The sequence below is a fragment of the Ambystoma mexicanum genome, chromosome 12, assembly GCF_040938575.1.
Source record: "Ambystoma mexicanum isolate Mex_15411 chromosome 12, UKY_AmexF1_1, whole genome shotgun sequence".
In the NCBI taxonomy this organism is placed as follows: domain Eukaryota; kingdom Metazoa; phylum Chordata; class Amphibia; order Caudata; family Ambystomatidae; genus Ambystoma; species Ambystoma mexicanum.
Window position 1 is genome coordinate 18,067,827 of NC_090936.1, and position 14,806 is coordinate 18,082,632.

At 44.0% G+C, this 14,806-nt stretch overlaps 1 protein-coding gene across 2 annotated transcripts in view; it reads left to right on the forward strand.

Moving 5' to 3' along the window:
* The window catches only part of GRM3 (glutamate metabotropic receptor 3), a 653,673-nt gene that overhangs the window by 319,004 nt on the left and 319,863 nt on the right, over window positions 1-14,806 (forward strand). For both annotated transcript variants that reach the window (XM_069627823.1, XM_069627824.1), the window contains one exon: window positions 10,485-11,084. In XM_069627823.1, the coding sequence (XP_069483924.1) occupies window positions 10,623-11,084 (462 nt within the window). In that variant the 5' untranslated portion in view covers window positions 10,485-10,622. The remainder of the gene's footprint in view (window positions 1-10,484; window positions 11,085-14,806) is intronic.

Genomic DNA, 14,806 nt, shown 5'->3' on the forward strand with positions numbered 1-14,806 from the left:
TGCTATTCTATTTTACAGTGGTGTATACTTGGACATCGAGAAAACACATTTCATTAGAGCTCGCACAGGTTAAATAGCTTTTCTAATAATAAGCTTTGCTTACACATTTGTTGCTGGCTGGCCAGCGCACAGTCTGACGAGGAAACGTTGAATGTTTCTCTCACAATCTTTAGCACTTAGGAACCTGTCATTTAACAAAGGCTCACTTCATAAATGGGAATCTCTGTAAAATATAGTCTGTGAATTACTTTAAAAAACAAGCATGTTTCTATCAAAAAACCTGTAAGTATTTCTCATGCAATAACACGCTGCTCAAGTACTGAATAATTACCAACATTTCTTTGCATTATTTCTGTCTCAGCTTGGTATAGGAATCTCCCTCAGTCTCCTCGTCTGTTCTACTCAGGGTCGCTTAGATCAAGGACTTGGTCCACATAAACGGCCCCCAGCTCTGGATTCTGCCTGCTTACCAGCTCCCTGTTACCTCTGTCTCAGCCCGAAAATATTTCTCCCAGCACTCGGAGATGTCTGACCCAGCAACAACCACTCAAAGCTCTTTTAACAACTTCCCCCGTCACTCAAGAGAACACCTGCTCTTGCAGATCATTCCACATCACCTCATCTCCTCTTTCTTTTTCCTCACTCTACTAACTGCATTTCTGAAAAATAAGTGTAACATTCTTCTTTTGCTTACTGACTCAACAATGCTTCCACTCAGCAGAGCGGTACCTCATATTTGTTCAACTTAATGCACAAAACTCAGTCTGCACGTTTGAATTCCATTTTACAAAGGACCATGCATTTTCCAAAATCGTTTTCAGGTTATTTCCATATAGACTAATTTGCACTAAATTTTATTAAGGGACATGTTACTGGGGTTGGATTAGTGTGTTCATATATTAATATTATTTCAAGTGCAATTCAGTCAATTGAAATATCATCCTGAAATAATATGCAATTTTAAGCATGTGTTCTGTATTCTGTGCATTGTGCATTTTCCATCATGCACCTTTGCATTGGCAACCATGTGCCTTGTGCATTTCTGACTGAGACTCACTCTTGAGTCCAAAAATCAGTTTCATTCCCTTGATCCACTTTTGCAGTTCAAACCCATGCTAAGATATATGCTAAAATGATGAGCTGTTTGGGATTCTAACATTCAGGGACTGATTCTTAACTTGGCGCAGTGAACATGCTAAAGAGCACGATTCACTGCGCCTAATCACGACGCCCAGGCACCACCACCATTCTCAAGTGGGCCAGGGCATCCTCGTAGTGCACGACAGTGAACGTTCAGCATTGCGCCTGTTTTTGGCTCAACGGGCGCAATCCTGAAATCTCGGCAGCATTTTTGTAAAATAAGGACATATTAATTATTTTACAAAACTGCTGCTGAGAACACAGGTGTATATGAACACTTTCCTATACACCAAAGTAAGCAGCTTCAACGGTGCAGGATACAACGTTGAAGCTGCTTGCTTTGGTGTATATGATTGTGTTCACATACACCCGTGTGGTGTATATGAACACTTTCATAGTAAGCAGCTTCAACGTTGCAGAATACAACACTGAAGCTGTTTGCTTTGGTGTATATGAAAGTGTTCATATACACCCTGCACTGCAACAAGGCTTCTTGTGGCACTCCTCCAGAATAAGGGCACCAAAATGTTTCTGTATACATGTGCGACTTTAGCGCACATATAAAACTGGAGGAGTGCCACAAGAATACCAGTCTAAAGTGGCAGGTACCGAATGTGGCAGTTGCTAGGTTGGTTTCCAACCCATTCCAGCAACCGCCACATGTATTCCGAAAGTGGTGCATTCCTACCGACTTCAGAAGAATGCGCCACCTTCAGAATAGGTCTTAAGTACCGAAAAGGTCATTAACACTTTTAACAACCTTTTCATACTTAACACCAATTGATAATCGGACCCTCAGAGTCACTACCATTTAGAGCCCCCACAACCCAGAGCTCCTACTCCTACACTGCACAGCTCTCTGCAGCTACTTTGTTTTGCGATATCTCATATCACACTTCTGTCTTTTTATGCATATCAAATAAAATAGACTAAATGCAGAATAACTGTAATCAAACTGGCCCACAGGGAGACCCATCATTCAAGTGGATCACCCCATAACAATGTTGCCCAAAAAGAAGACAAACCATTCCAGATGAAGAATGTGTGAGGAAGAACTGAGGAGGTGCCTAGAAGCAGCAGAATAAATACTTCTCTGCCATACGTACTATTGTCACTGACCCCACCACTAAATGAAGGCTTCTGTTTCAAAGTCTTTCAACATTGCTGTTGAAGGTTTGGACCCAAGGGTCAAATGAAAACAGAAACAAGCAATGTGGGCAGGCATATTTCATTCTTCTTACCCCTCTGTTTAAATGGTCTGACCAATTGGTATTTTGGGCAAAAGGCATGACTAGATAATCTTAAAAATGACTAGGCCACAGCTCGTTCACCAAAGCGTGCAAACTTTTTATTTTCCCCTCTATCGTCTCCCCAATGTGCTTCACATAGAACTTTGTGGCAATCATGGTAGACCTGGTCCATCATATATGTGGGATGCACTTGTATTCCTTTTTGAAGAACTCCTGGGCTTCTAACCAGAAATACCTTGTCATATATGTAAAGCACCTGATCAAAAGTTGGATATTAGAAATAATCCTCCCTTTCTTACAGAGGTTACAGAGTTAACTTAAAAAAAGTTGGGTGATGATTCACCATTGGCAGCCCTCATGTATAGTGGGAAAATCAAACGTCAATTCCCTGATGTGAGATTCTCACATTGGCTATATTGTTATTATTCAGATCCCTTAATAGTGCATGCAACCAAAAGCAGTACCAACGTTTGTCCACACAGTCAAATGCAGACTTCAAATCCATGCAATCCCTGACATATTTAGTATTTAATAACTTTATAGTGGGGCTTACCTAGAGACAAACGAGAAATCAAAGGGCAGACAAAAGGCAACCTGACAATCAGAGAGAGAGAGAGAGAGAAGGAAAGTGGTGGTGTGACCATGAAAAGCTTATGGTGGACCGGTTGGCCCAGAAACAACACCAAAACCACTATGCGTCTGAAGACGCGAAATCTCACGTCAACGGAAGTAGAAGCCCCAGTGACGTAATGCCTAAGAACTACAGATAATAGGGAAAACTGGAGACCCGGGAGGGGGACGGAAAATCGTTACTCATACTCGTCCCAGTCAAGCTAAAGAGACTATGAAATTGAAACCCATAGGAGTGAATGAGAATCATCATGTGACCAATCCTACTTGTCTCAGTCAAAGTAAAGGGATTGTGATATTGACATCTCAAGACATAAAGGAGGATCATCATTGGAATGATGTTACATCAGTCAGAACTAAGAAAGTATAAGCAAAGAATAGAGTAAATCCATAAGTGAAGCGCACGAGGATATGGCTGGATCCGAATATAGACAGATATCAAAAAGGGATCAAATATTCGGAAATGTACAAAACGGAAAACAATACAGAAGAAGGGGGTTATAAATGTTGGATAACTTTACCTTGGGAGGAGAGGAGAACAACTCTCTGTAAAGAGAAACAAGAGGAGAGGAATAAAATAGCAGAGAAGACTATCCTAAGAGGAAAGAAACAAAAGCCCAAAACAGTTTTGAACGAATTGTGTGAACTTATCAAAACAGTCAGCAGAGAGTATCGAAGAATCAGTTATTTAATAAAAGTTGGCAAACACCAAAGTCCAGGAGAAGGGAGTCCTTCTCCTGTCTTTATTTCTTATCCTAGTGATAGGGTCAGTTCATGTTAGTGTTGGACATTGGACAGATTCCGTTAAGACATTCACTGATGATTGATGACCACCTCAGTTATTTTTCTTAGTTAGGGATGCCTCATAGTATAGGGAGGGGTAGGCATATTCTTTAATAAAAACGACAGTGAAATGGCTTATCAGAGTAAATAATAATAATAATAATAATAATAATAATAATAATAATAATAATAATAATAATAAAGTAGAGTAAGCGTCCTTCTTCTGACCCCCACACCGCCTTGAAACCAAATTGTCTCTGAAAAGATATTCATGTAAAGAACCTTCTATTAACACTTAACAACAATGGTAATATGACTAATAATAAAAAACAACAACAAGGAGTTTGGGACCAGATTGAAAGAAACAAACACCAAGGGAATGGGGACCAGAGAGAAAGAAACAAACACCAAGGGAATGGGGACCAGAGAGAAAGAAACGAATACCAAGGGAATGGGGACCAGAGAGAAAGAAACAAACACCAAGGGAATGGGGACCAGAGAGAAAGAAACAAACACCAAGGGAATGGGGACCAGAGAGAAAGAAACAAACACCAAGGGAATGGGGACCAGAGAGAAAGAAACAAACACCAAGGGAATGGGGACCAGAGAGAAAGAAACGAATACCAAGGGAATGGGGACCAGAGAGAAAGAAACAAACACCAAGGGAATGGGGACCAGAGAGAAAGAAACAAACACCAAGGGAATGGGGACCAGAGAGAAAGAAACGAATACCAAGGGGTTTGGGACCAGAGAGAAAGAAACTAATACCAAGTGGACTGGGACCAGAGAGAAAGAAACAAACGCCAAGGGAATGGGGACCAGAGAGAAAGAAACAAACACCAAGGGAATGGGGACCAGAGAGAAAGAAACGAATACCAAGGGAATGGGGACCAGAGAGAAAGAAACAAACACCAAGGGAATGGGGACCAGAGAGAAAGAAACAAACACCAAGGGAATGGGGACCAGAGAGAAAGAAACGAATACCAAGGGGTTTGGGACCAGAGAGAAAGAAACTAATACCAAGTGGACTGGGACCAGAGAGAAAGAAACAAACGCCAAGGGGTCTCGCACCCGAGAGAAAGAAGCAAATACCAAGAGGCATGGGGCCCAAGAGAGAAGAAATCAATATGAAGGGGCCTGGAACCTGACAAGGAGAATACCTGGCAGGATAGTGAACCGGGTATATGTACTGGGTGCCGTGAAAAGCCAAGAGGGGTCAGGCACCGACATCCAATAGTGATCTCCATAGTCACAATACCTTGCAGGTTAATCAACCAGGTGGGCTGTGAACTCTGAATGGTGCGAGTGCTGATAAACATTGTGAAAGCAGCCAAGAGAAGAGAATCATTCTCTTGGCAGTTTAACAAGCCCGAGAAAGGCCAGGGGAAGGGAGGCATTCCCCTGGTGTTGATGAACTTTGTGAAAGCGGCCAAGAGAAGAGAATCATTCTCTTGGCAGTTTAACAAGCCCGAGAAAGGCCAGGGGAAGGGAGGCATTCCCCTGGTGTTGATGAACTTTGTGAAAGCGGCCAAGAGAAGAGAATCATTCTCTTGGCAGTTTAACAAGCCCGAGAAAGGCCAGGGAAGGGGAGGCATTCCCCTGGTGTTGATGAACTTTGTGAAAGCGGCCAAGAGAAGAGAATCATTCTCTTGGCAGTTTAACAAGCCCGAGAAAGGCCAGGGAAGGGGAGGCATTCCCCTGGTGTTGATGAACTTTGTGAAAGCGGCCAAGAGAAGAGAATCATTCTCTTGGCAGTTTAACAAGCCCGAGAAAGGCCAGGGGAAGGGAGGCATTCCCCTGGTGTTGATGAACTTTGTTAAAGCGGCCAAGAGAAGAGAGTCATTCTATTGGCAGTTTAACAAGCCTGAGAAAGGCCAGGGGAAGGGAGGCATTCTCCCTGGTGTCGATGAACATTGTGAAAGGGGTCAAGAGTAGAGAGTCATTTTCTTGGCAGTTTAACAAGCCTGAGAAAGGCCAGGGGAAGGGAGGCATTCTCCCTGGTGTCGATGAACATTGTGAAAGCAGCCAAGAGAAGAGAGTCATTCTCTTGGCAGTTTCTGAATACGAAATGTTGATGTGGGGTTTTTTTTGCACTTGTCGCCGGAATTCAATGTGAGGGGGACCCCCACCAATTCCCTCCTCCATACTCCCTCCCCATCATTTGTTTTACCCTAACTGACCCCCCACATATAATTGTTGTGAAATGTGCAGAAAACCTTCTTTTTGTCTTGGTTGGGATTTTAAGCTGCAGTATTTTGGTACAATGCCCTTAGAACTATGGCCGTATAGGGTTTTCTCTTTCAGTTTCTCATTAATAAAAGTCTATAGCCAAAAGCTTGCCAGCTGTATGCCCATCTCATACTTATACACCCTAACAGTAGGTACTTACCACAAATATTCTAGCACATCTGGAAGTATATTTAAGGATATCCTGTAAAAACCTTTTCTAAAAAAATCCTTCTGAGCAATGTCGACCAGAAGTATATATTTCTTTCAAAAGAGAAAAGTGTTAAAGGGTTTCCAAAAAACATTAGGGATGAGTGGCAGTTAAGATGCAGAGAGTAGGCGATGTACGGGTCACAACACAGGACAAATTCAGCAAGTGCTATTGAGAAAGAAGTGTTACTGAAACCTCTTTTCACTTGAATCTATTTACAGACTGGGCTGGTTTTCTGGTGCATTTGTTCTGCTACTTGCGGCTTATGCTTGGCCCTTGACGACATTCTGTAAGCCCCTACTTCCAAGTTTACTTCACAGTTAAAATGGACCACCATTACACACGCCAATCCACCCCCTTGGGGAAGGCAACATATATTGTTCCATTTAAATGCTGTCTTCTCTCAGAGGTGATTGTTCAAAGCAAATGGTATCATTGTTGTGCCTTGGGTGAAAGGCTGTGCTCTGGGCCATGCTTGCACGCCTTTTATCAAAGTGGCAGCTATACAGTGTGGCAAAGCCAGACCACTAACCTTTCCCCAAGACCCACAGCCATGACCAGAGCCATGGCCTAGCTGATGGGAAGAAGGTTGGGAGCTCCAGAGACCCCCACAATATTCATGGCCATGATGTAAGTGAGGTGGTCTTCAACACTGAAAAGGGAGTTATCCCTTTGTTGTGTGGCCAAGACCCCATCACTAGTGCCCAAATGCAAACCCAAGGACACAGCCAAAACCATACACCTAGGGTGTGGAGATCAAACAATCTCTCTTGGACGCTTCCGGCCAGAAGATCAGAGCCTAGAGAACGGAGTATGCTGGAGTGGGCCCACACGGGATGAAAGACAACCAGCACCTGCTATGATAAAACAGTGGTGAGAGCACATACATGGGGCCTGCACATGAGCTGGGAACTACACATGAAAACACCAGTTCTGTCTAGAGATCCAATGACTGAGGAGTACCAAGATGAGGGTGTGGACACCTAAGAAAGCAGACAAAACGCGGGGGCGAAGGTCAGGGCTTGCTACAGCAGCGTGCAGATCTGGTGAGTGGCCAGAACTTTAATCTGACACAAAGATGTCCACCTGGCTTTTAACTTTGCAAAGCTACAGACCTGCAGCGAGAAGGGCAAATCAGATGGACACATGCAATCAGCAATATGATGGTCTCAAACATGCCAGCAGCAATCCCATCAGAGAAGGGGAGAACAAGGTGCCTGTAAAGAGGCTTGTAGAAGAGCAGAGGAACAAGGTAGGGAGCATGGGAGATACAGGGTGGGTGAGAATAGAGTGTTGGAGAGCAGAGTGGAGGATAAATAGAGCAGAAAAGCCAGAGAAACCCAAAGAGAAGCAGAAGGGGCCTCACGGGGCCACAGAGTCTGGAAGGGGGCCTGGGAAGGCTCTTGAGGTGTCTGGAGTCAAGGCCAGCTTTCTGTGGAGCAAACATAGCGAAGGTCCCAGGAGATGGACCCAGCCACTAAAGAATCTTTACAAGCTATCTAAGGCGTGCCAGGGTGACAATGGTGCCAGGCACTATAATGCTTAAAGTGAACCAGGATCAATAACCGGCCAGGCCATACATTACTGAGACTGTGCTGTGCACGGAGAACCTGGGGGAGACCAGTGTCCCCACAAGAAGCATAACACCGACCCTTGAGGCTTTGATACATTCTGAAGGGAACCCACTTACTGCACTAAATCCTTATGGGCATTCATCCCAAGCACCTTCGAATAAATAAATAATGTTTTACATTTTACTTCCAAAGTCATATCTTTTGTCGAAGCTCTAAACAGGGGACCTGTGCGAAGGACATGTGTGCTCATACGGAAGGTGCCTGTTTGTGAATAGCACCTAGACCGGACTTCTGCCATTCTAGTCTTTCTTCCATCAGGAAAGTGACACCTCCTCTAGACCTGACCTCCACCTGTCTAGTCTTTCTTTCATCAGGAAAGTGACACCTCCTCTAGACCTGACCTCCACCTGTCTAGTCTTTCTTTCATCAGGAAAGTGACACCTCCTCTAGACCTGACCTCCACCTGTCTAGTCTTTCTTTCATCAGGAAAGTGACACCTCCTCTAGACCTGACCTCCACCTGTCTAGTCTTTCTTTCATCAGGAAAGTGACACCTCCTCTAGACCTGACCTCCACCTGTCTAGTCTTTCTTTCATCAGGAAAGTGACACCTCCTCTAGACCTGACCCCCACCTGTCTAGTCTTTCTTTCATCAGGAAAGTGACACCTCCTCTAGACCTGACCTCCACCTGTCTAGTCTTTCTTTCATCAGGAAAGTGACACCTCCTCTAGACCTGACCTCCACCTGTCTAGTCTTTCTTTCATCAGGAAAGTGACACCTCCTCTAGACCTGACCTCCACCTGTCTAGTCTTTCTTTCATCAGGAAAGTGACACCTCCTCTAGACCTGACCCCCACCTGTCTAGTCTTTCTTTCATCAGGAAAGTGACACCTCCTCTAGACCTGACCCCCACCTGTCTAGTCTTTCTTTCATCAGGAAAGTGACACTTCCTCTAGACCTGACCTCCACCTGTCTAGTCTTTCTTTCATCAGGAAAGTGACACCTCCTCTAGACCTGACCTCCACCTGTCTAGTCTTTCTTTCATCAGGAAAGTGACACCTCCTCTAGACCTGACCTCCACCTGTCTAGTCTTTCTTTCATCAGGAAAGTGACACCTCCTCTAGACCTGACCTCCACCTGTCTAGTCTTTCTTTCATCAGGAAAGTGACACCTCCTCTAGATCTGACTTCCGCCATTCTAGTCTGTCTTCCATCAAGAAAACGACACCTCCTCTAGAACTGACTTCCGCCATTCTAGTCTGTCTTCCATCAGGAAAGCGACACCTCCTCAGAACATTATTTTTCTTTTTCCCAGTCAATATCTTCCTTGAGCCATGTCTCCATGTCCCTCTGACAATAAATCCAGATAGTTCCTTGTAATCAACGCTTGATGCGCTGGTCTCCTGTTACTCGCACTATGTGATCATGTAGGGCTCCGTGTAGACTCTATCATTGCCATTCTCATCCTTATTGCCCTAACATTTGAGACGCAGGGCAGCCATTTAATGGGAGTGGTGATAAAAGGGGAATGTTATCTTCAATCAAGTCAGAGTTGCAGACTATGCAGGGATCTCCCCCATAGCTGTGCATGCAGCGTGGGCGCGCAGCAGAGAAAGTTGGCCCAGCATATAGATTATCAACTTAGTAGTGTATTGAGCATGTGTAGAACAAGGGTTCCAATGAAAGGTGTCAGGCTTCTGTGCTCTTAATATACAGGGCTACAATGACACATTTAAAAATATTTGCTTATTGCACCACTAGCTAGTTGCATTTACCCCCTGGCCGATACTTGACGCCAATGATTTTACTCAATCTCTAATTAGAATTTCCCTCTGGGCTGTCTTGCAATTGACCATTCTGTCTCTCCAGAAGGATACTTGGCTTGATGCATACTGGCCCGACACACTAATAGAATTGGCTTCAATAGACTTGGCGACAAGGCGCTAGATGAAACACGGAACAGGAACACCTGTGAAACTGCCCACTTACCAGACAGGAAGCAGCCGGCAGTCCTCTCCCTTTTTACATGAGATTGGAAAACATTGTTGCTTAATGGATGCTTTCAGTATGAAATTGACGCGGCATCTCCTGTAGAAGAAAATCAATATTATTAGCTAAAACACTAACCATATCCACTAGGAAGATATGCATTTTACCAAACAGTATGCATCAAATTATTCCCTAGATAAGACGATGTATATCGTCGATTTAAGAATAGTACTTCACCACGACCTTAAAAATCATAAACGTAAATATATATGAGAGCGGGAGAACCTAGGACGATAGACTGGAAGAGCCGAATAGGGAGGAAAGCTTTGCTTTACTACAAGCAGTGACATGTACCTTACATGTTGTTCCTGAACTGAATGCTATATTAAATGTCCCTGTTTGTTTTTCCAAATGTCTTTGTGTGCTTTCTCAAATGAATGCAAAGGGTATTTGAATTATGCATAGCCTTTTACAACCTCTAACAATGTGTTCGCTGTAAGGAAAAGGTATGCAATGAAATATTAAAATGATGTTCAACTGACGTCGGCCGCAGCGTGTCGCAGGCGCTGCCCCAGCATGACTATGCTATTGTGCTTCTTCACCTTCGCAACAAATTTACCACGGTCAAAAGTCTGCTACAATGAAATTTAATTGTGCTTTTGTATCATTCCTTTTCCTCTACAGGGCACTCATGAAAATCTTGCTGGATCGTCCGTCATTTTCATATGGGAAGCCGACTTGAATGATGTTGCGATGGATCGGGACTACACCTCACTTTTAAATTAATCGTTTCTCCAAGCGGCGAGATTGAGGCCAAGAACGATGTTTACACGGCTCCTGATGCTGGCCCTAGCTTTGTTTACCAAAGGAGTGTTTCTTTCTTTAAGCGACCAGAACTTTATGAGGAAAGAAATTAAGATCGAAGGGGATCTGGTGCTCGGCGGCTTGTTCCCGATCAACGAAAAGGGCAGCGGGATGGACGAATGTGGAAGGATCAACGAGGACAGGGGCATCCAACGCCTGGAGGCCATGCTCTTCGCCATCGATAAAATCAACAGTGACAGCAACCTACTTCCCGGCATTAAACTTGGAGTTCATATCTTGGACACATGCTCAAGGGACACCTACGCGTTAGAACAATCCCTGGAATTCGTTCGGGCTTCGTTGACCAAAGTGGATGAAGCAGAATACATGTGTCCCGATGGATCCTACGCCATCCAGGAAAACAGCCCATTGCTTATCGCCGGGGTCATCGGAGGTTCTTATAGCAGTGTCTCTATCCAGGTGAGAGCACAAAAGATTGAAAAAAATGCAATCAAATTTCCAAATTCTGATTATTGGAGTAACGATCCAAATAATGTGTTGCTTTATTTTGGTCCAATTGTCTAATCTTCTACAGAGTGTGTGTTTGACTTTTGCACATGGGGGAATATTTTCACCTTAAATCATTACTCATATTTCATTTGAAGTTTTTTCTTAATCCTTTCTTCTAGTAAATGACACCTTCAGTTTGGTGAGGTGAGCAATATTGGGATGAACCAGTGCCAGAACATCACATTCATGGTTTCTACCTCAATTAAGATAATGCATGTCTGCACTGGCCTTCAATGAAAAACTATTGCAAGGGGTAACTTGGCAGTAACCCACCGCAGTACAGAATCACTCTGGCTACAGTGGGAAAGCATACAAATTCAGTGTCAGGCGTGTTGCGATTGGTCATGAAACGATCAGTGTAAGTTGGACTGAATGTACAAATTCTCAACTCTGAATCCCACTGGAAGGCACAGTGATAGAATCAAACAGTCCAGTTCACTCCCTCTTTGCAGTGCCTGAAAGACAAAGACCTACTGTATTATTCATATAACTGGAGCGATTTAAGGACGGTCCAGCCCTCTCGCCGTGACCCATATCAGGTCAGCCACAGTCAGACCCATGTTGCGAGAGGGGGAAATGATCCGGGTGAAGACCATGTCTCTGATTTTAAGGAAACACAACACAACAAATGGACCCTGCATGTGGTCCTTTTAAACCTAATCCTAAGTAGTGACGTTTACGCTTCTTTGCAGAATGCTGAAGTTGTAAGTCCTATCATTTCTGCTGTAGCCCACATTTCTTTTGGAGTCTCAAAACCTTGATGATATGATTTTGTGACACTGCAAATCTTGAAGACACTGCAGATCTTCTTGGGACGAAATAGCGTCAAATGTCCTCGGACTTGAGGGTGAGATGTAGACAATGTTGTGAGTACAACTTGCATTGGTAGAATCTTAAAGCACGATGTGAGGATTGTACTTTGTGTAAACGTTTGCTGAGGTAGCACATGTCCTACATGCAAGTAGGATAGAGAGAGTTGCGGGGGAGATAATAGTTGAGAAGGGGGGGCACTCAATATGTTGTGCTCAGATGGTGCCTTGGGTCAGGGATCCTCAACACTGCAATGCCAAAGCTCCTGTACTTTAACATCCACAATCCTACCAAAGGTGTGACCATTCATTATTCGTGAGGGCAATTCTCTGAACATTTTGATTTTGCCAATTCTTGTTCAAGTCAGTGTTGCCCTTGCCATGGATGTTCTGGGCAGATCCTGGTAGGGCTGGAATGATTCACCGGGCCTGGCGTTCTATCCCAAGGATTTTACCAAACCAAGTGATGGCAAAGGCAATGGCCTGGAGTTGTACATGTGATTGGTCAGTGGGAGTTTGGCCAACACTCATGACAAAGGCCAGGGTTTTATTATGTATGAATTTATTGAGTGTGGACGTAGCTTCGGGAAGCAAGAACACACTTTACAAGTCAAGAGGGGGGGGCGTTGAGGGAAGCATCGATACAAGGAAGCGGAAAGATAAAAGTGTGGGAGGGGAGGGCAGGCAATATGGCAGTAAGGGATCAACAAAGAAACATTGGAGAAAAGATCACCTAGGCTCAAGTTATTTCTAGACACCCTTAAATTCAGGCTGCAAGAGGTGCTTTCTACCCAAGACAGTGATAGTGGGGTGCTGGGGTTGGGTTATCTTTCATTCCCTCACAGGGCCAGGACACAGGTGGAGGTTTCTGGCATTTCCCCGAGCACCAAACCATCTGTGAAGTTACAGTAGGGTGAGAAGTCTGACCTAGCCGAGTGGTGAGTCCTCTTTAACTAACCTCTAATGTGGCTATTTAAGGCCCTGGAATCAGAAGCTTAAACTGTTGGGCAGGCTGATGGACACAACATCACTTGCGGTGCTCATCTCTTGATCTTTGTCCGCTCGGGTTCGAGACCATGGCATTTTAGCAGCAGAGTCTGGACTCCGAAGGCCAGGCATCAAAGTGTGTGCACCAAGGAACTAGTGATGTCTGACCGAAAACAACGGTGAGGGAATATGAGGTAGGCGATCAGGTATACAAGTTCCATTTCGGAAAAGCCAAGAACAAAAATACCGCAAAATACCCCTAACAGTAGCCTGGAACTGGGCTAGGCTTCCTGCCAGTTGCGGCGGGGTCCTATCACTCCCGTGGCTTATGCCGCAAGACAAAGACACAGTTATTGGCTCAGCATTAAGGTCTATTAAAGGATCAGAAATTAAACACAACCATGCAGCTGTTGTCAGGAAGGAGCCAGGTGCAGAAACTCCATTGGTGGAGTCTGCTTTCTGCACTGGCACAGTGTGTGATCTTGTGCAAAGTATCACTTACACGAGTGCAACGATTCTGTGATATGGACCCACATGTTTTTACAGCGATATGGCCAAATGCCAACCGCACTGTAGTAATTATAATAATTGGTTATTTATAACGCGCTTAATACCCAGAGGTTTCTAAGCGGGAACGCAGGGATTGAACCTGTGTTGCTCCGTGTTGTCTTGCTTCCAAGACGAGCACATTGCCCCTGAGCTATCCTCCCGCGACCTTCACACTTTTACTGAGTTTGTGGGGGGTGTCATTGCCGCCCCGAAGTGTTGTGTTTCTTATTCATGGCTTTGGTTATAATTTCCATTTTATAATGTTTTAGGAATCATGAGATTGTCATAAACACGTTTTCATGACTGAAATGTATTTCTTTTAATTGTTTCATGGAAAGTGTGATTTTAATAACTTGGAATTGTGTGTTTTCTGTGTGTAAAGTGGTGATGGCTAATGGCTACACACTAAACTGACCTTTATTTTAAAAGTAATGCTAAATATGTTTGCTTCTTTGTGTAATTGAGAACATGTGTTACAAACAAATTGTACATTACAATATCACTTGCAAACACTGCAAGAAATACTCCTTGTGGTGAGACTTTTAAGAGGAGTCAATTAGTCGTGCTTTTGCTTACATCTTTTTTTTAAGTGACAGCTTTCAGCTGCTAAAATATTCACATTTTAAATTGCCACCTTCCCCTCCACTAGTTAAAAATCTGTCGTTTGTGTGTGCACGCCTTTTAACTGTCTGTCATCCGGATCATCACCAGGGGCAACTGTCTTGCATGTTTACTGCAGACAATGTGTTTCTGCGTCAGGCATCTGGGGGAGGAGTCAAACCTGGCTACAGTAATAGAAGAAAGACTAAAAAAGCAAACAGATGCAGTGCGGATTCAGCAAACACGTCTGACAGAAAAGCTTATATAAACACATGGAAGTCACTATTGGCCTTCTCCGAGCCACACAGAAGGATTGGGATACAGTCAATAATCTCTGTTATTGACTGTATGCCAGTGATTGGGATTTCAAAAGCTGACAGGGAAACAGCAGAACGCAAGTCTCTGCTTCCAAGAAGCATTCCTGCCATTTCCCAGCAAGGTCTGTGTGTGTGCCTTTTTCACTGCACCGTCAACGTGACAGGCATCATTCTATTTAGCACACCAAAGTGGAAACTAAAACATGGCAACGTGTGTTGACTTTCCTATAGAGAACCCGTTACTTTTACACTGCATCCATGGAATGCCCATGTTAAAATTGCCCCAGTTCAACCAAGCCGGCAATTAAAATGGCTACTGTATCAATACAACCTTGGTATTTACATATTGGAATATTTAATGTACTATCAC